General features: G+C 34.7%; 2 protein-coding genes across 6 annotated transcripts in view; one reads left to right on the forward strand and one right to left on the reverse strand.

The window, feature by feature from the left end:
- The window catches only part of LOC147842141 (uncharacterized), a 1078568-nt gene that overhangs the window by 100984 nt on the left and 954166 nt on the right, over positions 1-23418 (reverse strand). For both annotated transcript variants that reach the window (XM_087271073.1, XM_087271074.1), the window contains one exon: positions 22657-22819. The gene's annotated coding sequence lies outside the window, so the exon portion shown is untranslated. The remainder of the gene's footprint in view (positions 1-22656; positions 22820-23418) is intronic.
- The window catches only part of rxfp2a (relaxin family peptide receptor 2a), a 135820-nt gene that overhangs the window by 27235 nt on the left and 85167 nt on the right, over positions 1-23418 (forward strand). The window contains exon 1 of one of the 4 annotated variants that reach the window (XM_087269770.1): positions 1006-1452. The exons of 2 other annotated variants lie outside the window; for them this stretch is intronic. In XM_087269770.1, coding sequence (XP_087125896.1) covers positions 1365-1452 — 88 coding nt within the window. In that variant the 5' untranslated portion in view covers positions 1006-1364. 4 annotated transcript variants of the gene reach the window in all.

Genomic DNA, 23418 nt, shown 5'->3' on the forward strand with positions numbered 1-23418 from the left:
TGAAAGTAACATCATCATCATCATCATCATCATCATATTATATAAACTTTAAACGACTTTCAAAACTCGCTGCGTGCCGACACCTCTGCACAAAAGGCTGTTACTCCGGTTTTACGGCGCATGAGCGGTGCCTATTATGTCGGCGTGCATGCAAACAACCAACCGGGATTCACACAGGAGTGCGTGAGGCGCGCGGGAATGGTTTTCCGCGCGCATGCGTCAGTTTGCTTTCACCAGCATTGAAACAGAGGGGGGGAGCTACGTCAGTAACACCAACAATAATTTAGTGACTGCATTTTATTTATTTATTTATCTAAATATTGGGAATTTATGAGTTCATTTAAATCAATAATGTCAACCGCAAAATTATATTGGGGTGGCCAAAGGGGTGGCCAGAGTTTACCGAGGGGTGGCCGTGGCCACCCCTGGCCACCCCTTGGAGGCGCCCCTGCTGTTGCCTTTATATTAGCTCGAACCAGTCAGGCCATTCTCCTCTGGCATCAACAAGGCATTTGCGCTCACAGAACTGCTGCTCACTGGACTTTTTTTCTTCTTCTGACCATTCTCTGTAAACCCTAGAGACTGTTGTGCGTGAAAATCAGCAGTTTCTGAAATCTCAAAAAACAAACAAAAAAAAAAAACGCCATGTTCAAAATCTCTTAAATCAGCTTTCTTCCCTATTCTGATGCTCAGTTTAAACCGCAACAGATCATCTAGACCATATCTACATGCCTAAATGCATTGAGTTGCCATGCAATTGGCTGATAAGAAATTTACGTTAAGTTGACAGCCAGGTGGAAGGTGTACCTAATAAAGTGGCCGGTGAGCGTATATATAAACGTTAAATGTTTTTTTTTTTTTTTACCTATGATTTGTTTGTTTATGCAGTGTGCAGACAAATATACCAATGATTATAATATTACTTTATTTACTAATTTGTAATGGATTTGGGGTCTGGAGCTATGAAACAGCAGCAAGTCTTCCAACACCCTCATTCTCATCTATGGCTCCACCAACTAAACTGATAGTAGGAGTATGAATTGGCGCTCTCGCTGAGGAGCAAACTGAAAACAACGACCTCTAGCTTTACTACACAAGTGTTTAATGCCGATTCGCGCGTCAATGACGAAGTTCTTCTCAATGAATAATGTGGAGCTCCGGCTGAAGGGACGATCCGTAGAGTCCATCCCGCCTCTCGGTCCGCGGGAGCGCCGTTAACGCTGCAGGTGACAGAAACTGGACCAACCGGGCGATGCTCCACCGTCCAACAACCCGCAAATACAGCAAACGCGCATCTTCCTTGGGAAATAGTGTGATTTGGGAATAGCCTGCTCCGTCGGTCATGCTTTTGTAAAGCCTTCACTATGAAATCCTCCAAATATTCCTCAAACACGCTCCTGGAATTAACCGTCGTTTTTCTCTTCATTCAGAACTCCAGGATGGAAACCGAAGGTAAGATATTGTTCATTACCGACTTCGTTTAACGTGGGAATTGTGAAATGTAGCCACAACTGTTTCCTCATTTTCCCTTCAAACTTTCACTATCTATGATTTGCTTATCTTTCAAACATGCTAATCATTAACATTTTTATTTTGATGTAAGCTAGCGTTATTCGACCCGACTCAGTGGAGGGTTTCAGCACAATTGTGTTGAACAGAATAGCTAATATATTGTTAGTAAGTTCCCATTGTTGTTGTAATAATTTAAGACACAAAGTTCCTTATTTTGTTAGCCTGAGAAGAAAACACCAGTGTCAGACCTCTGAGGAACTTTTGACCCGTCTCGCAGTACACTCTGTTCTCTGCCGTAACAGTATTTTACTTAGGCGCTAACTATTTGAATTCAACAACTTATATCAGATAAAACGTAAGGCGTTGTTGTTGTTTAGTTTCACATTTTTGGCAGCCATTTATCCAGGCTGTGATTTATCGCAGTTGTTCTGTCACTCAGGTGCTTCTTTCCGCACAAAGGCTAAATTGAATCGCGTCTCAGCCAGTGCGCACTGCGGTCTCCGGCACAGGTTTTCATCCGGACTTTAAATATAAAAACTTATATTGCTCGTATAAGGCCAAGTCGTACTGAAGAGTGTGCTGTGGACATGTGGGAGAATGTATTTTTAGCATTCATGAGTGAATGTGAGAAGAAGAATGAATAGAATCAATGCAAAAGCTGTGCGTAATTTGTGCAGTTCTGTGTAAATACAGTACATTTAGTATCTGATTTAATTTTTGTTTAGTCATGAATTGGTAACAGTTTATTACTGTGTTTTAGAATAATGTATTTCTACATTTTCATACGTATTTTAGATCATTCTATTCGAAAAAGTTTTAGTTTTGCATCATCTACTATTATTATTTTTTTACCACAAGAGTTGGTAACATTAAATTACAGTGTTTTAGTTTAATGCATTTCCCCATTTTCATACATGTTTTAGTTCAATGCAGTTGAATAAGCTTTTAGTTTTGGATCATCTGTAGTTATTTTTATTTTTACCATAATCACAATCGGTTATGATTATGGGTGGTTGACTCTATCATTTAATTGTAATATTCCTTATGTTTATGGTAGCAGAGACAACTATTTGTACATGTAAGGTAATAACAATAATTGAGTTAAACATTGAATTATTTACCCTTCAAATATATTTTTGTAGCTTAACCAAGAATTGATAACATTGAATTGCAGTGTTTTAATTTGACACATTTCCCTATTTTCATACACATTTTAGTGCAATGTAGTTGAATAAGCTTTTAGTTTTGTATAGTTATTATTTTTTATATACTATAATCATAATCACAATGATTATGGGCGGCTGATTCTGTTATTTATTTGTAATAATCCTAATGTTTAAGGTAGCAGGGACATAACTTTATTTGTACATGTAAGGTAATAATAATAATTGCGTTAAACTGACTTATTTTCCCTTCAAATCTTTTATTTTTTTTTAAGCTTAATCAAGTGTTGGTAACATTGAATTTCCGTGTTTTAGTAATGTGTGTCCTTATTTTCATACACATTTTAGTTCATTCTTGTTGAATAAGCTTTTCGTTTTGTATCATTTGTATAGTTATTATTTTTTTTTACCATAATATCACTGGTTATGATTATAGGTGGTTGATTCTGTTATTTAAGTGTAATATTCCTAATGTTTAAGGTAGCAGGGAAATAACCTGTTTGTATGTGTAAGGTAATAATGATAATTGAGTTAAACATTAAAGTATTTTCCCTAATCAAGAGTTGGTGACATTGAATCGCAGTGTTTTAGTTTAATGTATACAGTATTTCCTATTTTTCATACAGGTTGAAAAAGCTTTTAGTTTTGTATCATCTGTTATTATTATTTTTCACCATGATCACAATCACTGGTTATGATTATGGGCAGCTGATTCTGTTATTTAATTGTAATATTTCTTATGTTTAAAGTAGCAGGGACTCACTAGGGTTGCACGGTTTACTGGTACTAGTATCGAGATACTATGGCTCCAAAATACTGGCGGTGCCACTGTAGTTTGTAAACGGTAGTATCGTCATTAATGGTTTATCTACAATAGATAATGCTGCATGTGGAAAAGTCTCGTATTGTGATACTTCAGCTGGTATAGTATCGTAAGATTAATTAATGGTATCGCGACAACCCTAGCAAGGACATAACTTTATTTGTACTTGTAAGGTGGTAATAATATTTGAGTTGAACATTAATTTTTTTCCCTTCAAATGATTATTTTTAGCTTAATTAAGAGTTGGTGACATTTAGTTGCTGTGTTTTAGTTGAATGTTTTTGCTCAATTTCATACACATTTTAGTTCATTCTAGTTGAATAAGTTTTTAGTTTTGTATCTGTAGTTTTTTTTACGTGAAATGTAATCATAATAATTGTGTTATTTTTTCCTTCAAATTCATACTTTTGGCTGAATCAAGGCATCTGGAGATATATCCATATATATCTAAAATTGCATTCTTTTATCAGGCCTCAACAATAAGCACTGCCCAATGGCCTGGGGCCAGCATGCGAGACGCTCGGCACAGTAGACAGGATCATTACTGGCTGAGTTTAATTTGCCTGCGACTATTTGTCAATTGCATGCAAATACAGTCTTAGAATCAAGAAACAGTTTGGGTTTTTAAGCATTCAAATGCTACCTTCTCTGTGATGTCATAAGCACTATATTGCTTTTCGGTTCCTCTTATCTGATTGGATGTTGTGAGCATGTTATTTTTTTTTTTCATAACAACCAGTACAGTGAAGAGACGGCAACAGTAATGATGATGTTAAAAGAAAACGTTTGTTTTTAGGTTTTTGAAAGGAGACATCGCGAGGGTGCACCACTACTAAAAAAAAAAATGAATTGATGTTTTACAGTTTGCCATCAGTTTGGCAGGTCAGCCACTTTTGTTTTGCAATAAAATACTTGCACATTTTCCATACCGCAACTTTTGTTTGCATAACACTTAGAATTTTGCTCATTATACATTAACTAACATTTTTTTTTAATATTTAAATTCTAGATTCATAAACATTTTTTAAAATTTGTGGCTAAGAAATAACTATTAACTTTTTTTGTGGTGGGGCCAGTGAAAATATTGGCAGGGCAAGTAAAAACCTGCACCTCTGGTCCTATCGATTTGTTTGGAGTCAGTTTGACATGATATGTTTAAAAAATTCACATTTTGCCTTAAAAGATGCCAAATTGAGTTGCAAAATTATGTCTTTGATTGTTTTAATATAAAGTTTAAACCTGATTTAATCATGCTAGTCATACTTTGCCAGTGTGGTTTAATAATTAAGAAATACATTTTATCTGAACAGAGCAAATTGGTCAAATGAATTACTGTGTCCAAAACTGAGAATCAAATTTATTTTACTTGAACGTTTACAGTTTCTCAGCCTGAAAACAATAAAGCTGTTTAGCTTCTTAGTTTGTTGGATGGAATACGTTTGAATTATGTTTATGGTTAGCAAACCCCAAAAAACTTGAAGGTTAATGCATAAGTGAACTCAGCTTTATCTCTTTCTTAATCAAACCATGTGTATTCACAAAGCACCAAACGTTGAGATTAGAGTTAAATAAGCTACGGCTGTTAGAAAGAGGTGAAATTAGGTGGCACAGGCACACAAAACAGTGGATCTGTGTGTCATGGCGATGGGAGATCTTATATCAGAGGCTTTATTTAGAAGAAGACTAAACGACATTCCAAAACAACATTCGTAAGCATCAAGCTAGACACCATGTTTTATTAACAAAGAGTGAGGGACAGACGTGCAATCTCTTTAATGAGCTTTAATTATGAATCGCAAGCACAATCAATTTCAGGGTGAGTAACTCAGAGTTTGTCACGGTGGGACTGTTTAAAAAGATATGATATGCAATATACAAATGGACTGATTTCCAAAGAAATTTAAGTGCATTTGCTTGTGCCTTCATGCCTTGTTTTTAGTCATCTAACCTACATAACATTAAAAATAAAAATGGTTGTGAACGGATATATCTGGTCGTAAAAATTTGACTTTAAGTCAAGTGCGTTTTATTGACGAAATTGCAACCCAGGCTCATTCTGAAAACGTACCCCTATATACATTTCTGGAGAGCACAATACGTCCCAGGAGCTACGCTTTTTGCAGTTTTTTTTTTTTTTTTTTTTTTGAGGCCACTGTGTTTTTTTTTAAAAATAGTGTTTGGAAAAACAATCCAGAAAAGAAAAGGATCCTGATTTTTACTACTTTTTCAGATTTTACCACATTCTCATCCTGTTATTTACTTGTTTATTTTATTTTTTGACTTCTGTTTTTGTCTTACCTACTTTCTGGAATCGTTCTTCTCCAGACTCGAACTCTGTTGTCGCGGTCAACTCCGCTCTGCATTTAAATTCCGCCGACATACATGTCGAACTACCGGACAAACTGATAACAGTGGAAAAGCTGTCAATATGGAGGTAATCGGTCAGCTGGTAAGCGAGAAAAGGAGTGGCATTATACTTCCTCGTAGCATATATTCATTTTAAAGACGATACTTAGTGATGTAACGATTCACAGTGATTCGGTTGAAAAAATATGTGACGTTTCAAACTGGTACAAATGTTGAATGAATCGCAATACATGCTTTAAAAAGAGAGGGGCACTGTTTACAGGCTCAAACTCGCTTTTGTTCTCCACATCAGCAGCGAACAAGATTTTAGGTGGTGCGGCAGACTAAAATGACAGCGGTAAAGTGTGCCAGACAAAGCACAAACTGTATGGCTGCGTCCGAAACCGTATACTTCCATACTATACAGTACGCTAAAATCAGTATGCGAGCCGAGTAGTATGTCTGATTTCATAGAATTCGAAAAACAGTATGCGAGAAGTACACCGATGACTTACTACTTCCGGCGAGATTCCGGAGTGCGCATCCCATGATGCCCCGAGAGCGAATTCATGAATGGGAGTAAAGCGACGCAAATGACGCAGGTACGTCACGTGACTATGTCAAAATGGTGGATGTAGTACGTCCGAATACCATTCATACTTTTCACATTCATACTGTATAGAACATACTTTTCTAACGGCCGAATAGTACGTTTAAATTCAAATGCAGTACCTACTGAGTAGTTGGCGGTTTCGGACGCAGCGTATGCAAATAATGCAAAAATCGTTTAGTTACTCTAACCGAACAACGAATATAATGCACATAAACCGTCAGCACAGTGAAAAACTACTATCACAGATGTCTAAACGCAAAAAACTATGAATAAGCCAAACCATGTGGAGCGGAGAATTGGCATCTCTGCTTACTCTGAGTGCTACGGAGATCACATGGTGCATCAGTGTTTTCTTAGCGAAAGCATGAAGATGTTTTTCAGACCTAAAGTGAAAGCTGTGCTGTTTCAGAACCAGGTATTAGATTGTTCCTTTTCCCCCCTCTCTTTTTCAGTTTAGTTTATGCATGTTTTAATAATTTGCTTATTATATCATTTATTATAATCAGTATTTTATGTCAGTGGCCAGTCCCCTGGAGCAGAGGGGACTATTGACCACCTCTGTACACACTGCTCTCTGGTTTAGGAAAAGCTTTCCTCTTCACTCCAGCCATCTTAGTCCCCAGTGAAAGAGTTTTTTCAGTTAGGGACACTGTAAATGTGCTAAGACCTCAGCTTATGCCAGAAAACATAGATATTCAGAAATTTTTAAATGTTAAATCCCAGCACAGTTTTAGTTTGATTGTATTAAAGAGCCTTCTTTAATTTGTATCATTAAATTTTGATTTGGAATTCATTTTAATTTTGTAATGTAGCTGTTTTAGTTTGTTTATATTAAAATGTCTTGTATTCACCTTTTTATTTGGATTTTGTTTTAAAATTTCAATTTAGTCATTGCAGAAAATATTTTATCTTGTAAAAAAAAAAAAGTGCAGCATTTGAGAACAAATGAAAGGACACTTGTTTACTTAAAATTTTGCCTCAAATAATTTTGTCCTAAAAAATCGTGACTAAATCGTGAGATTAGTAACATTATTCGGATCAAATCATGAGTCAGTGAATGCGTACTTCTGGCTACATAATTCACAATCTAAAGAAACATTGGGTTATGTTTTCAGAATGAGCCTGTGTTGCGAAATTCTGTTCCGTTAATAGCAATATTTGCAGCATCTGTTTTCAGGTATGCAAATTTAAGTATTGTCTATTTGAAAGGGCAAATGGTGAAATCTCAAAAACTGTTTAACAAAATTGCAAATAAAAATTATAATCAGCAGATAAATTTGTCACAATTATTGCATATTTATGAGTGCATGTGCATTTATCAGGTTCACACACACTGCATGTTCTCTCATCAATTTTTTAAGTTCAAAATCATACTGTGCAACGTGCATTTAATAAATTGCATGTATACAGACTGTAAACTGATGACACCTGTTGAAGCATAGGGTACAACACAAGTTATTAATGCAAGATTTATTGAGCTTTGCTAATAAATAGCTTGAGGACGCCAGACGTTTACTAGATTATCTTTCTTATTGGAATCCCAGATGCTGGTATTTACCTAGTTTAGCCTAGTTTTAGCATGTTTTAAGATGTCATGTTGATCAATAAGTGGCATGGTGGCTCAGTGGTTAGCACTGTTGCCTCACAAAGAAAGTCTCTGGTTCGAGTACGAGATTTTATGGGTGTTTCCTTGTATTGGGTTGCAGCTGGAATGGCATCCGCTGCATTAAACATATGCAGGAATTGTTTGAGGGTTCATTCCGCCATGGCGACCCCTGACAAATAAGGAACTAAGCTGAAGGAAAATGAACGAATGTTGATCAATAAGCCATTTTATCAACTACTCAGTATGTAGATCATATCAGCACACTTTCCGAAAATTCATATCAGCATATCAGAACATTTTCATTGGTTATCTTTGGCTGAAAATCCATTATCTCTCAGTATATGAGATCACTGTTTAAGAGCCAAAACCTAATAAATCATTTCACATTGGTCGTCTTTCATCTTGGTCGGCTTAAAATCATGTAATTAGATATGTAAATCTGGACGAGATCATATTAATAACCAATGACTGTGTATCTGGAAGTCAACAACTAATGGCTTTCTTTCCTGAACTCATTAATTTTCTTTCCAGACAAAATGAAATTATGAAGCCCTCTTATTTCCCTTTGAAACACTGCTACACTGCCGACACCTCCTTCATAAACTCTTTTAAAGTGTGTTTCTGCGGGATGCGAAATGTCATGCGGAAGGCTCCAATCAAGCACCTCTTTCCCAGTAGCATGCATCTGAAGTGTCAGCATGCTACTGACAGGTGCGCAGCTTTCAAAGTATACTTAAGCAAGGATTGACAAGTTTGACACAAGTGCATTATCACCTAGTGGAGTCATTTGGCCTTATTTATGAAATGAACGTATGATGGAGAACTTGGGATTTATCAATGTGGACGTGAGCAGTAGCTGTAATCAAATGTCACGTCTGGGCTAAGCTTGTGTATGAAAGGTTTTCAGTGACAATGTATGCTTTACATGTTGGATGTCTGAAAGATAACTTAGATGATTTCTTTTCTCTTATCAGTATAAGAAGTGAAAATTAAGATTTTGTTGCAATTTGTCATTATTTATTGCATTAAAGGCCATGAAAGCCCCCTCTTTCGGTTCAAGTCTACCGCAGAATTTTTTCAAAAGATGCTCTGAGATGGATGTGGAGCTCTGCGAGCAGAGGGAGGAGTGGGTGTAGGTCACAAAATGAGACAAACTGTGAGGAGACCCATGATTTTATAGTTTACAAAGTTCAAATGGAAAGAAATAAACAGTAAATAATTTAATGTCCTGCTACATATGTTATTCGTAATCTCATATACACATAACCACAATTTGTTATATCATTTTAAAGATAACCATGTTTATATAAACACTATAAATGAAGGATTTCTCTTCTCCTCAATCCCCGGGTCTGAATGCAGATACAGTGGATAGCAGTGCAGCAGTGCATCTATCTCAACCATTAGCCCTGCCGGTAAGGATTTTAAAAATAGGCGAACACAGCTGCAGGGATATAGGCGATGTGTCTGAATGGTAACAAACTCAACTGATAAAGACAAAGTTCACCATTCTCCACTTTTCGTACAGCTCTCTCAACAAAAACATGCAACAAACCCTGTGGAGCATGGAAACAAACACATACGACCCAGGCAAGGATGCAGTCACTGGGTTTCACAGCTTGGCAGGTCTGCCTTGCTTTTGAAAAGCACATCATGAATAATTAAGAAGAATTAAGATAACTCTGCTATGAATAATAATGAGAAATCGACTTAACATCACTGCAGTAGCAGATTCACTTCAGAATCTCGCCGGAAGTAATAGGTCATCCGGGTACTTCTCACATACTGTTTTTCGAATTCTATGAATTCAGACACACTACTCGGATTGCAAACTCTTTTTAGCTCTGGTGAATTTTAGAAACTTTGCAGAATAGTTTAGATAAGAACTTTGCACAAGTATCCACAGCTGTATCCCTGCTAGACTTTACTATCAGGAATCCAGCTGTTGCTGGTATGACCACACTTAGCTTTTTGCTTAAAGAGCATGAAAAACTACCTGTGAAGTACCAGTGTACTCTGTTGAATCTTAACTTGTTTTCTGTTAATCACATCAATAGATAAACTGTCCTTCTGTAATATGCTTCTGGTGAATAGCTACTCTTAAAATATTGCATATGTAACGGTGACTCAGTGGATAGCACTGTCGCCTCGCAGCAAGAAGTTCACTGGTTTGAGCATCAGCTGGGCCATTTGGAATTTCACTGTGGAGTTTGCATGTTCTCCCCGTGTTGACGTGGGTTTTTTCCAGGTGCTCCAGTTTCCCCCACAGTCCAAAGAAATGCATTATAGGTGAATTGAAGAAACTTAATTGTCCGTGGTGAGCTTCCCAGTACTAGGTTGCAGCTGGAAGGGTATTCGTTGTTTAAAACATATGCTGGATAAGTTGGTGGTTCATTCCGCTGTGTCGACCCCTGATTAATAAAGGGACTAAGCGGAAGGAAAATTAATGAATGTAGAAATCGTTAATGAATTGGCGGTATTCATCTATTGATAAAGTTATAAAAAAAATGTTAAAAATCAAAGTAAAATCAAAGTAAAAATGGCTACTTTTATCTTTTATTCTACATTCATTCATTTATTTAATTTGTAAGTGTTTTATTTGGTAGTTTGCATTCAACATTGCATTACTAATAAAAGTGAAACATTTTTTTTTTAAAAAGGTTAATACTACAAAAAATGAAGAGCCACTTTTTGAAGTTTAAATAAAAATAATAATTTGCTGAATTTGCTATTTAGATAGCTTAAGCTTATGCATTTGTTACTTTCTCTCAATTCAGTTCTTTTTTTAGCACCCTTCTTAACTTTTAAGCCCCCTCTGGCACTCTCTACAAAAGGATTTTGGAGCCACCACTTTAAGAAGTTCTCAGTTCTTGCATCTTTTGGTTAGGGAAGTACCTCTGTTTGGCCAGATTATGTTTTTTCATGTCGTAATTCTAAGGGCGAGGCTTTCAAAATGTGAATATTTATGGGTGTGACGCCACATTTAGCTACATACAATCGTTCATTTGATGGGATTGTCTGCATATGAAAATTTCAGAAATTTGTACCTTGTCCTAAGTTAAATTTGTGTGCTCAACTGTGCAATCGTTTCTATTTTGGATTGAAAAATGAAGCTCAGTGTGACTCAAAATTCACCTTGTGCTGTTGTACACAGAGTATCTGCCTGGAAAAATTTGGCTGCGGGACAGTGTGCATGAATCTCTCTGTGGACTCTCCTTATGATGAACATGACGTAATACTGAGTGTGTTAATGGTCATGGCATGAAGACAGCCAAAGTATACTAGGCTATACACACCCACTACATGGTTGGAGTAGACAGACCTTCTTGATGACATAAACTTGAGTCTGGTTTCAACCGAGGTTTGTTCTCCATTTGCATCAATAGGGTATATGCAGAAGGACTTTTAATTTTCAGTAACCTGGGACAAGCGCTTCCGGTTAACTGTATGCTGTTAAAAAAGTCTGCATGATTAATATCTGCTTTCTTTAAAAATCAATGATCTTTACTGCCTGATTGATATGCAATATAAAGTGGGTCTCAAAATGTACAAATGTGTACAAAAACATATCTTAATTTTCCGCACCATGTCTTTTAAAATATGAACATTTATTTTACCCCAGTATTTTCGATGGCGCTTTTCTGCTAGTCTGCTGATCCTGACAGCGTGTGTGTGTAAAAGGCTTGTCATATAGTTTTACACTTAAACAAAATTAATACTGAAGTCTATTTAACTGATTCTTTTTTAATTACATCACAGCATCAATGCTGTAAAGAAAAAAAATATATAAAAATGAAAAAAGTCAGATTAACTTTTCGCCGGAAATTTATCGGTATGAAAAAAAAACACTATACCCCATTGGTGGAGTTTCTTACCACTGTCACCTCTGGCTTGCTTGTTTGGGGGTTGTTTGAGGTGCTCTTTAGTGGACATTCAACAGACATTTGTGTTAAACTGAACTGAATGGATTTTAATTTAACAAGGAATATTCTGTCGGTACTCTGCTGCCTTCCTAACATGTTGAATATTTTTCATAATCTGAAATATTGTAATGGCTACACTGAAACAAACAAAAAACCTTTTGGTGCACTCTAAAAAAAGCCAGATTAGGCTGCGTGTAATATGGACTAATCAAACTGCTGGATTATTTTTTTTATTAAAAATAATAGGACCAAATAGAACCCAATGTTGGGCTTAATCCATATTTTATTTGGGTTTAAATATCCCCAGCATTTCTAAAATTTATTTCCAAATGTCTAAATTCAAAAAATATGTACCGTAACATGTAATTTGTAATAATAAATGTCAAGGATAGCTAGAATTACCTAAGCAAAAATGTTTATATATTTTATGTTTAAAGCAAAAATGGTTATATATAAAATGTATATATTTCACATTTAATTAATGTAATAAATTAACTAAGTGGAAAGAGTTAAATATTAATATTTATTTACTTGAAACTGTAAAATTGTAATGTTTTCTTATCACTGCTAATAAACCTATTAATATTAATAACATTTTAATCATAAAGTATTGACTTGGTCGACAAAACTGGGAATGTCCAACACATCATATCATTATAGATTGATCAATTAGCTGAAAATATTACAGAAAAAAATCTGAATGATTTAAATAAAGATAATCAATTAACTTTCACTTTACTTAGGGGTGTTAGGTCAAATTTTACATGCTATTGACAAGTAAAGTTTCCTTGGAATAATTTTAACAAAACTTACTTGAATTTTACTTGTGCAAACATGATTTCTCATCAAAGTCATGAGAAGTAAATCTTGAGTCACTTTTTTCAGTGTATGTAAAAAAGCTTTGACATAATCTATTTCGTAAAAAAAATGCTAGAAATAAAGATTGCATTACATTCTATTTAAATATGTTTGGAGGTTTGCACCAACTTGTTCATATTGTCTGCTCTGTGCTTGTGTCTGCATGTGTTCATGGCAGTTCAAATGATGCTTATGTGAAACCAGACTTCATTTTCCCCGCATATATACACAGACTATATTTTTTATTTCCTAAATAGTTCACATGGTGTCATTCACCATGCATAAAATACTGTAGTAATTAAGGATGCTCCGATCGATCGGCTGGAGATCGGTATCGACCGATAATCACATTTCACGAATCGATCAATACCTGCTGATCTGGCTGATCTCAGGAACTGTTCACAAGTGTTTGTTTACGAATTTACAAGAAGAGGAAGATTCAGGTGTCTGGGATATACACCAGCAGCATTTTAACACATTAGCATTGTTTCCAAATGTCATCGTTAGTAATATTTCTTACTATTTTTTTCTATCTGTTTTATCTATTACATTTTGTATAGCTAATTTTGACTATTATGCAACGTCCTTAATTTATTTTCTCAGGTAAGGTGAGATCTCATACTTAATGGGAAAATGTGCTTTATGCAATGGCAAAGTAATACAAAGCTTGAAGCAGCTGTACTCTGTAACGCCGATCATCATGACAAGGAATCGGTAGTCAGTAACAGCTGCAAAAATCCTGATCGGAGCATCCCTAAGTAGTAATGGTGTCAATAGGTAATAGATTCCATTAACTTAGTATCTGGTAGAGGCCAAGATGCTTTAGATTCTAGAGAGCATTTGATTGGTCAGAAGTTCATGAAAATGCAGTGATGTCATCAAAAGAATTTATATATATTAACAAAAGTGAGAGACTGCACATTTGAAATACATTTATTCATTCATTTTCCTTTGGCTTAGGCCCCGTTTACAGTAGTACGTTTTAGTTTTAAAACTTCGTTAAAGGATGAAAATGATCTGTGTCCAGCCATCCACACTAGCGTTTTACCAGTGATTCTGAACAGCTCTCTGTGTAAACCACACCACTGAAAATGCACATCACGTGACCACACACACACATACTCTGGCATGTGCTGCAGCACTCATACACACTTATTTACACATACACACTCATACACTACGTACAACTTAGTTTATTTAATTCATCTACAGTGCATGTCTAGGTGTTAACCAACACAAAGAGAACATACAAACTCCACACAGAAATGCCAACTGAGCCAGCCTGGACTCGAACCAGCGACCTTTTTGCTGTTTGGTGACAGTGCTAACCACTGAGCCACCATGCCGCCTGTTTTTAATTAATATATCTGAATTCCTATTTGAATCGTGTTACTGTTTCAGAGCACACTAATTCACAGATTAGTTTAAGAATACTTTTAAAAAACATTCAATAATGTTTCAAGGGGACTTTAAGGTCTAAAACAATTGATCTTAAAATGCTCTGTTGCATCAGACTATAAAATCCTCCTCGGATCTTATTTAAACTTTTATTGTAAGAGTGTCAGGGTTTTGTTCCCGAGTGTTGGATTTTAGGTACCATAGCTCAAAGATAAAATATTACTCATGGGTTTTTTAAAAGATTACTCTCCAAAAACTTGCCTGGGATTTTTCCTGTCACTCAGAGAGCACTCGCACCACTAACGCACCGTGAAATCAGCATCTGACCAGACTTAACATTTGATTCATTCCTCTCTATGAGGAGAGAAGGCCATTTATTCTGATGACAGTGTCTGCGTTTGATTTCCATATTTCTCTTCTCACTTTCTCAGCTAAAAGTCAGTGCGCTTCATCTGACACCGCACTTCAAAAGGCCAGTCTGAAAGACCTGTGCTGCAAGCTGCAGATTGACTGCACATGGAGTCATACTGGTGCCTTGTTTAATTAGTTGTTCATTAGATTTACACCGAGGCTCAGTTGTGACTCTTTCAGCTTCAGCAGTTCTCTTCCCTCGGGCCTCTGCTTTATTAAAACCTCTCTTAACAGTTGCCTGTACATTGCTGTTTTGTTTTGATGTGATTTTGAGGAGTTTTGGGTAATGGTTTAGCCCATTATGCCACCATAAGTAATTTGAGGTTGTGTTGTGGCCTTCATTTGTATTGGGATTATGTGACAGACAGCCGTTCATTTCAGCGTGACAGACTTTAACAAATGAGCACCTGCCACCACGGACAGGAACCCATAACTCCTTGACTGCTTTTACACAGTGTCATGGTTATGCTGTATTAAATCTCAATTTCCACTTTTTCCCCCTCACAAGTTTTTTTCCTGTCTAGTCGCTGAATTTAATATTTGTCTTTGGATTTGAAAAGACATGGCGTGCATTTCAACAATTATGAACCCAGTTGTAGAAAACTGTTAGAACTGGTCAACCAGTATTTTTTTCTGTTCCCCCCAGTAAGGTTGTCTCGCAACATGGCCTTAAAAGAGTCTGCTGCCATTGTCATGTTCCAGATGTTAGTGTCATACACTAGTTTGCATCCCTGTGTCTCATGTAAACCTAAAATCTATATATCTAAAATATATCCACAGTTTTAAAGACTGATCATTCTTCTTTACATTCTTTACAGTGCATAAGAGGGTCTACAATGAGATGAACAAAATTTTGCTCTCTGCATCAAATTATGTTTTATAGAAGGGATTTTATATACACAGAAAGCATATTAAATGCTTATTTTTCTTTTAAAAATACTATCTATCTATCTATCTATCTATCTATCTATCTATCTATCTATCTATCTATCTATCTATCTATCTATCTATCTATCTATCTATCTATCTATCTATCTATCTATCTATCTATCTATCTATCTATCTATCTATCTATCTATCTATCTATCTATCTATCTATCTAGATAGACAGACAGACAGACAGACAGACAGACAGACAGACAGACAGACAGACAGACAGACAGACAGACAGACAGACAGACAGACAGACAGACAGACAGACAGACAGACAGACAGACAAATAGATAGATAGATAGATCTGAGCAGTTCCATGCAAATGTCAACCTTGCACTAAAAAAAGTTAAGATTTCACTAGAATATGGAAACCGGTTCTATGTGTTTTGTGTTTTCTTGTATTTAACAGTACTTTTGAAATACTCACAAATGTATCTGTCAGTGTTTTTAAACTATTATATTTGGTTTACCAAAGTCACACAAATGGAAATTTCACATCTGTCACATCCATAACGGCGAGATGTCACATCCATAACGACACTTTTTCCTCATAAATTAAAAATGTCAAATTAAATAAAGTCAATCAATTTTGTTCTATAGAGAGACATATTTTATCCTTTTGATTATCAATATTTCTTTTGGGTTGTGCAGTTTAATTTCCAGAATTTCCACAAAGTTTGTTGTGTACTGTAAACCCGCAGACGTTTTTTGTGACATCCATACTGCATGTTCACTTTCCTCATTTAAAGTACAAAACATGTTTACAGAATATTTTCAGGTATTCTTCTGTGTCCTTAAATCTGTGTTTAGTTGTTTTGGAAAATATAAACAGATGTTTCAATATATTGAGAACATATACTCTCTATGTGAATGTATGTTTTGAGATTTTAATGCAAATGTCACATCCATAACGCTGGAAACACACGCACACACACACACACACACACACACACACACACACACACACACACACACACACACACTTGCCACTTTATTAGGTATACCTGTCCAACTGCTTGTTAATGCAAATTTCTTTAGGAATGTATATACATGGTCAAGATGATCTGCTGCAGCTCAAATTGAGCATCAGAATGGGGAAGAAAGGTGATTTAAGTGACTTTGAACGTGGAATAATTGTTGGAGCCAGACGACTTGGTCCGAGTATTTCAGAAACTGCTGATCTACTGGGTTTTTATGCACAACCATCTCTTGGGTTTACAGAGAATGGTCTGAAAAAGAGAAAACATCCAGTGAGTGGCTATTTTGTGGGTTCTATTAGCTGGTTCTAGTGGGAATGTTTAAGGATGTTTCAATACAATATTAACTTTTGTATAATGATCTTTTGTCATATTTTACTTCTGAATCTTACTTTTTTTTGTCGGTAAAACTAAAATGAAACAACACGGTATGAAAAATTTAAAGCTTTACCCTTTTGTTGTTCTGCTTGAAAGTGCCTTTGCATCTTTGACCCATATATGTCACTTCTTCTCTATGACTTATGGAAAGTAAGATTTTGCATCTATGATGTATTTTGGGTTTTTACAACATTTTTATCAGAAAATCCTTCTTACAGATCAGGTATAAATTACTGATAATTTTTTGAGGGCTGTAAACAAATTAAAAAAAATATTACTGTATTAACCAATTTTGCATCTTTTTATGTAAAGAATGTTAAAAGAAAAAAAAAATAAGACGAAAAGCATAGCTGAAAACATTTAATTATGCTTAATTACTTTATAATCTATTTGACAAGATGACTTGCTTAAGGAAATGTTTTCACGATGTTTATTCCCGGGTGCTTGTACACAAATATAGTGCTTCAAGTAGAGTATGAAATGAATTAAATCAGTCAATCTTTCACAGATGTCTTGGCACAGTTTGTCTGAGCTTGTTTGTATCAATTATAAAGTAGAGATTTGCTGTATGTCATTTAGAATCACATTTTAATAAAAGTTAATAATAAAACATGCCTTATTTTATATCTTTTGTTAATCTATTCCCTTAAACCAAAGAAATCAAAAGGTAAGCAGTGAAATTCTGGAGTTTGTGAGATTCTTTTCTTGCTATTTTGAATACAGATATATAGAGACAGTTGTTCAGATCACTATATTACAGATTGCTGCTGATGTCTTTACGTTTACATTTATGGTACATTTACAGTCTTTTTGCTGCAGTTCCACACGAGTAGGAAGTTTTCAGCTCCCTCTTAAGCTTTAATCTCCAGGGAGATATAAAATGTGCATCTGTGTTTTACAGAACAAATGATTACATTTCCAGACTGAGAATGTGTTTTTTTTTTCTGTGTAGCATAAAAAATGCCCCAGCAATCAAAATCTAAGGCACAAACCTTGAAGAGGAGCAGATGAAAAGTGTCCCCAATGGTTGCTTCTGGATCTTAGTAATAAAAACAAAACAATATTCATCTTTTTTACCTGATTTGAAAGACTAGGTTTACTGTTGCTTCATCACAACATTGAACGTATTCAGAAACAGTATAAAACAGATCATTGCTGAACAGTGAGACATCCAGATGATGAAAAGCTGATTTGAAAGCCTCATTTAGTTGCCGGGTCTGGTTACTGAGATTATAGCTGCTTTGTTGCACATAGTAGGGGGAGATAAATGAGATGCTGACAAATCTGTGGGACAGATCAATCCTTTGACTATAAGTAGGCAAACCGAATTAACTATCTATTGAGGATTGTTCACCCAAAAGTAAGTTGTTCCAAACCTTTATGCTGTCTTTTCCCCATACAGTATATAGAATAAAAAAATAAATAAATAAATATAACAAAAATAAAAAAAATGTGTACATACACTGTAAAAAATGCAGGGTTCCAAACTATTTGTTTATTTTGTCCCAACTCAAAACTGTTACCTGTAAATAAGTTAATTGGTTTTGACAAATTTAAGTGGACTGAACAAATTAAGTTATGTATTATTGTTATTATTGTGGTATTAAAATTAAATCCAATACTTGTTGTAACATCAAATCTTTATAGTATTATAAAAAAAATCCCTATAGTATTATATACAACATAGGCTCTTTCTGAAAATGTAAAAACGTTCTTTTTCGTGCTTACCGCTGACCGCTTATCTCTGTACGGACGGCTTTACCACTGTTACCAGTTTGTCCAGTTAGCTCACCATGTACATCTCCGGACTTGAAATGCAGAGAGGAGTAGACTACAACGATTGTGTTCGAGTCTGGTGAAGAATGGTTCCAGAAAGCAGGCAAGACAAAAACAGTAGCCAAAAAATAAAGTAAATAACAGGGTGAGAATGTGGTAAAATCTGAAAACGTGGCAAAAATCAGGCGAGGGCTTTTCTTTTTCTGGATTGGTTTTAAAAACTGTCAGTTCGGTTTAGGGAAGTGGGTGGGTGGGTCAATTGTTGCATTTGTAAAGACTATTGGTCGGATTTAGGGAAGGAGTCGGGTGGGTCAGTCGATCGGTCCGTCAGTCAAACAGTCAGTCGACAGCGACCTCTGGTGGATCTATGCTGGAAGAGCAATCGTGAGTGGCACTTGCGAGATAAATTTGTGAGATGTGAAAGATGTGAAAAAGCATACACAGCGGCCTCTGGTGGATTCGCGAAAATAAAAACTGCAAAAAGACAAAGCTCCTAGGACATAATTTGCTCTCTCCAGAAATGTATAGAGGTATGTTTTCAGAATGAGCCTGGGTGGATTATATGGCCTATAAACAGCTAAAAGGTTCCTCTAACAGTAATATTAATAGGGCACTGCGACATCTATTTAATCTGTTTTCCCCCATATTCCATTTTATGTTTCCTTTTTAATAATTTGTGCTGTACCTTGCTGCTCTAAAGTACAATCCAATTCAAGTCAATTACATTTTTATCTGTTTTATTTTTTTTACAATAATTTAATTTAATTAAATCTTATAATCATTAATCAAAATGCTTATTTAACTTGGTGAAATGAAGAAAAATCCAGAACTTTCTTTAAGTTCGGTTTAATTTTTATATTGGCAGGCTCTTGTTAAGACTCTTGACCTTCTGGGTGTTCTTCATGTGATTTATTTCTTAGAAAAAAATGGTAAAAGTCTTGTGAACAAGCATCTCTCAAGATGAAGATCATCATCTCCTTATTTAGTAGAATGAAAGATGCTATAAGTGTTACACTTGGACTAGAGCCAACAACATTTGCAGACATTTTTTTGGTATTTCTACTGAGAATTTTGTAAAAAAAAAAAAAAAAAATCTGTGGTTTTATTCTGAATGATTTTGGGAGTATTGTAACTAAAAGCTTCATATAGGAAATAATAACTTTTTAACTTTTATTTAATGTTTATAGTGCAAATGCAACTTGATCCACTTATTTGGTAAACAAAGCAAGTCTCATATAATATCTCTACTAAAAGACAGAAAATATTAATTTACAAACTGTATTGTAAATAAATCATATGAACATTTTAATATTAGTCAATAATATCACTGAAATGAATTAAAAAAATGAATAAAATAAATGTACACCCATTTACACTAGTAAACACATAGACTCAATTATGGGCTAAAAATCGGCGGGTTTCTTTATGCGCAGATTCTGTATGGGCCAACACTTGACTAGTAAAAATCATCTGCTATTCACACAGAGACATGCAGAACTTGCAGATTTTTTGCAAGGTCTTTTTGCAGTTATATGTTCAAAGCCATTACTTCACTGTGATTTGATTTGTAGTCTTACTTTATATTATATTTACTCAATTTGCCAATTGACATTCTCTATTAAACACTGATAATACGATTCATTTTATTATCACTGGATTATGTTATCTGCGTATTCCACATTTAGAACATTGGATGTCATCAGTGTATCAAAATGTTAGCAAAGCACATTATTTCAACATTGTTTGTGGATCTCTTTAAAAAGCATTTGGATGATAAAAATAGCTACATTGTAGAATGTTCAGAAAACATTTTAAAAAGTATCAACCCATAATGCTTTGAAATAGAAATGTTTCTTAATGTTTTTACAACCGAAGACAAAAAAAGAATGTACAAAGGAGATTTGGATATAATATTTTCATTGATAATGAGAATGTTAGTACAGCTATGCTAGAGGATATTTTGTAATCTATTCCTGCTCAAACCTTTCCTTCTAATCTCCTGAAGGCAAATGATACTAAGTATAAGAAATTTGATTTAACATCTTCATATTAAACTCTTATAAGAGATGTGTTAAAAACAATAAAGCCATTGTTATTTCTTAACACCTGCATGTCTAAGGAAAACATATTTAGTGTTGTTTTGAGTTCAACAAGTGTGCTGTTCTTTTTAACACAGACAGTGTGTTCATTATTTTTATCAAACTAATGTGTCATAAATTACATCGTGTCATAAATGTGCTTTATTTTCTCCGCCTTAAACTAGATTAATGGAGCACAATTAAAAAAAATACATTTAATAAAACACATCTACAGCATTTACAATACATTTCTTATGAATAATTCTCATGAAGACATTTTTATACTATTTTATATGTTGTTTTACAAAAATATAACATTCAGAGGAACCACCGATTCAGCCGTGTTTGTCATGTATGCATTATAATGTAGATTATGAAGTTTTAACCTTAGTAAATCCACTCTAGGCAGTGGCAACCTCGAAAAACGTTTCTGGATAGTGACAACTCTTAGCTATTTTTAGTAATGCTTAAAATAACTATAATTGTTGATATTAAAAATGACATTAAGTGATTTTAAATATTTTATGTTAAATATCTTTTAGATTTAAATATTTTAAAGATTACTTGTGGTGATTGGCACATTACTGGACATTTTAAAAAGTGATCACACAAAAAAGCGTATGCACGTGTCTGAGCCCCAGGCAGTCAGCGAATGCTTTGAGCACAAAACCCGAGAGCAGTGCACGTCGGACAGTTTATCAAGGATATGAATTGGAATTGAATTACCACTGAATTGCCTCTCACTATAGTTGTTAAACATGATATTTAATTAATCTTGTATCTATCTAACGACTCATCTGTCTTTTGAATCTGTCAGGTAACGTGTCACAGTGTCAGTACACTGCTTCAATCTTTCGTTTTTAACGCTGAATTTTAGTGAAAATCTCAGCTACTATTAATTGGTTCCTGTTGGTTGTGCACCTTTTTTACCAACCTAGTTTGTCGACGTCATTATTATGACACAGATCACTCACACATGAATATGCCTATTCATACCAGAGTTCAGCCGAAAAGTGATTGACAGGTGGTAACTTATCTTTATTTATTTATAATTTGATTACGAGTAAAACAAAGACCATGTGGGTCAGGTAGTTATTTATATTTATAGTTATTTTATTATTAGTTAAATAATCATTCTTTAATAAATAATTCACTGCTGCCTAAAAATACAAGTTTCTGGCACCGCAGCATCTTGTTGTCATATTTCATTTACATTTTTGCTTGTTTTATTCAACAAAACTAGCATAAGTCTGGTATTTATGGTGTGAGTATGGTGCTACTTTCCTCAATGGTCAGGGCAGTAAGAAATTGTATTATCATTAATACTTGTTAAGCACAAAAGTTTGTAACATTCAAAAACATAAAAAACTAAATCTTACCCATAAAATGTTCTGCCTTTATGCTTTGTGTTCTTTGTTTGCTTGTTACTACACCTGTGCACAGCTCTAAAAGTCCAGCAGCTTCACATTGGCTTTAGATTTGACTAGTGCGGTTAAATTACTTTTGTCCTGGGAGCACTGTACAAATGTGGCAGCGCTTTTGATGCATGCTCAGGGTCTGTATGCAGTATCTAGTGTGTGTGATATATATGATTGTAGCTCGATTATGGGAAAAATCACAATCATATAAATATTCCTCAAATGATGTTTAACAGAGGAATTTTTCACAGTATTTCCTATAATTTTTTTTCTTCTGGGGAAAGGCTTATATGTTATTTCAGCTAGAATAAGTATAAATATTTTATATGAGTATAAATATTTTGAAACCTATTTTTATAGCTCAGTATTATTAGCCGCTTTAAAAAAATATATATATATATACAGTTGAAGTCAAAATTATTAGCCCCCTGAATTATTAGCACCCCTGTTTATTTTTTCCCCCAATTTCTGTTTAGCGGTTAGAAGATTTTTTCAACACATTTCTAAACATAATAGTTTTAATAACTAATTTCTAATAGCTGGTTTATTTTATCTTTGCCATGATGACAGTAAATAATATTTTAATAGATATATTTTGAGACACTTCTATACAGCCTAAAGTGACATTTAAAGGCTTAACAGGGTTAATTAGGCGGGTTAGGGTAATTAGGCAAGTTACTGTATAATGATAGTTTGTTCTGTAGACTATTGGGGAAAAATATCTTAAAGGGGCTAATAATTTTGTCCTTAAAATGGCTTTTAAAAAATGTAAAACTTCTGTTATTGTAGCCGAAATAAAACAAATAAAACTTTCTCCAGAAGAAAAAAATATTATTAGACATACTGTGAAAATTTCCTTGCTCTGTTAAACATCATTTGGTAAATATTTTTAAAAAGAAAAAAATTTAAAGGGGGGCTAATAATTCTGACCTCAACTGTATGTTTGATTGAATGCAGAAGAAACTACTGTTATAAAATGACTTGCCTAATTCCACTAATTAAGCCTTTGAATGTCACTTTAAGCTGAATACTAGTATGTTGAAAAATATCTAGTAAAATATAATGTATTGTCAACATAGCAAAAATAAATGAAATCAGTTATTAGAAATGCGTTAATAATCATGTTATGTTTAAACTGCTTTAAGCATCTTCACTGTAAGAAAAACACTTTAGCTACAAAAAGTCCTTCAGTCAAGAGCAGTCAA

The sequence above is a fragment of the Danio rerio genome, chromosome 10, assembly GCF_052040795.2.
Source record: "Danio rerio strain M-AB ecotype USA chromosome 10, GRCz13ab, whole genome shotgun sequence".
In the NCBI taxonomy this organism is placed as follows: domain Eukaryota; kingdom Metazoa; phylum Chordata; class Actinopteri; order Cypriniformes; family Danionidae; genus Danio; species Danio rerio.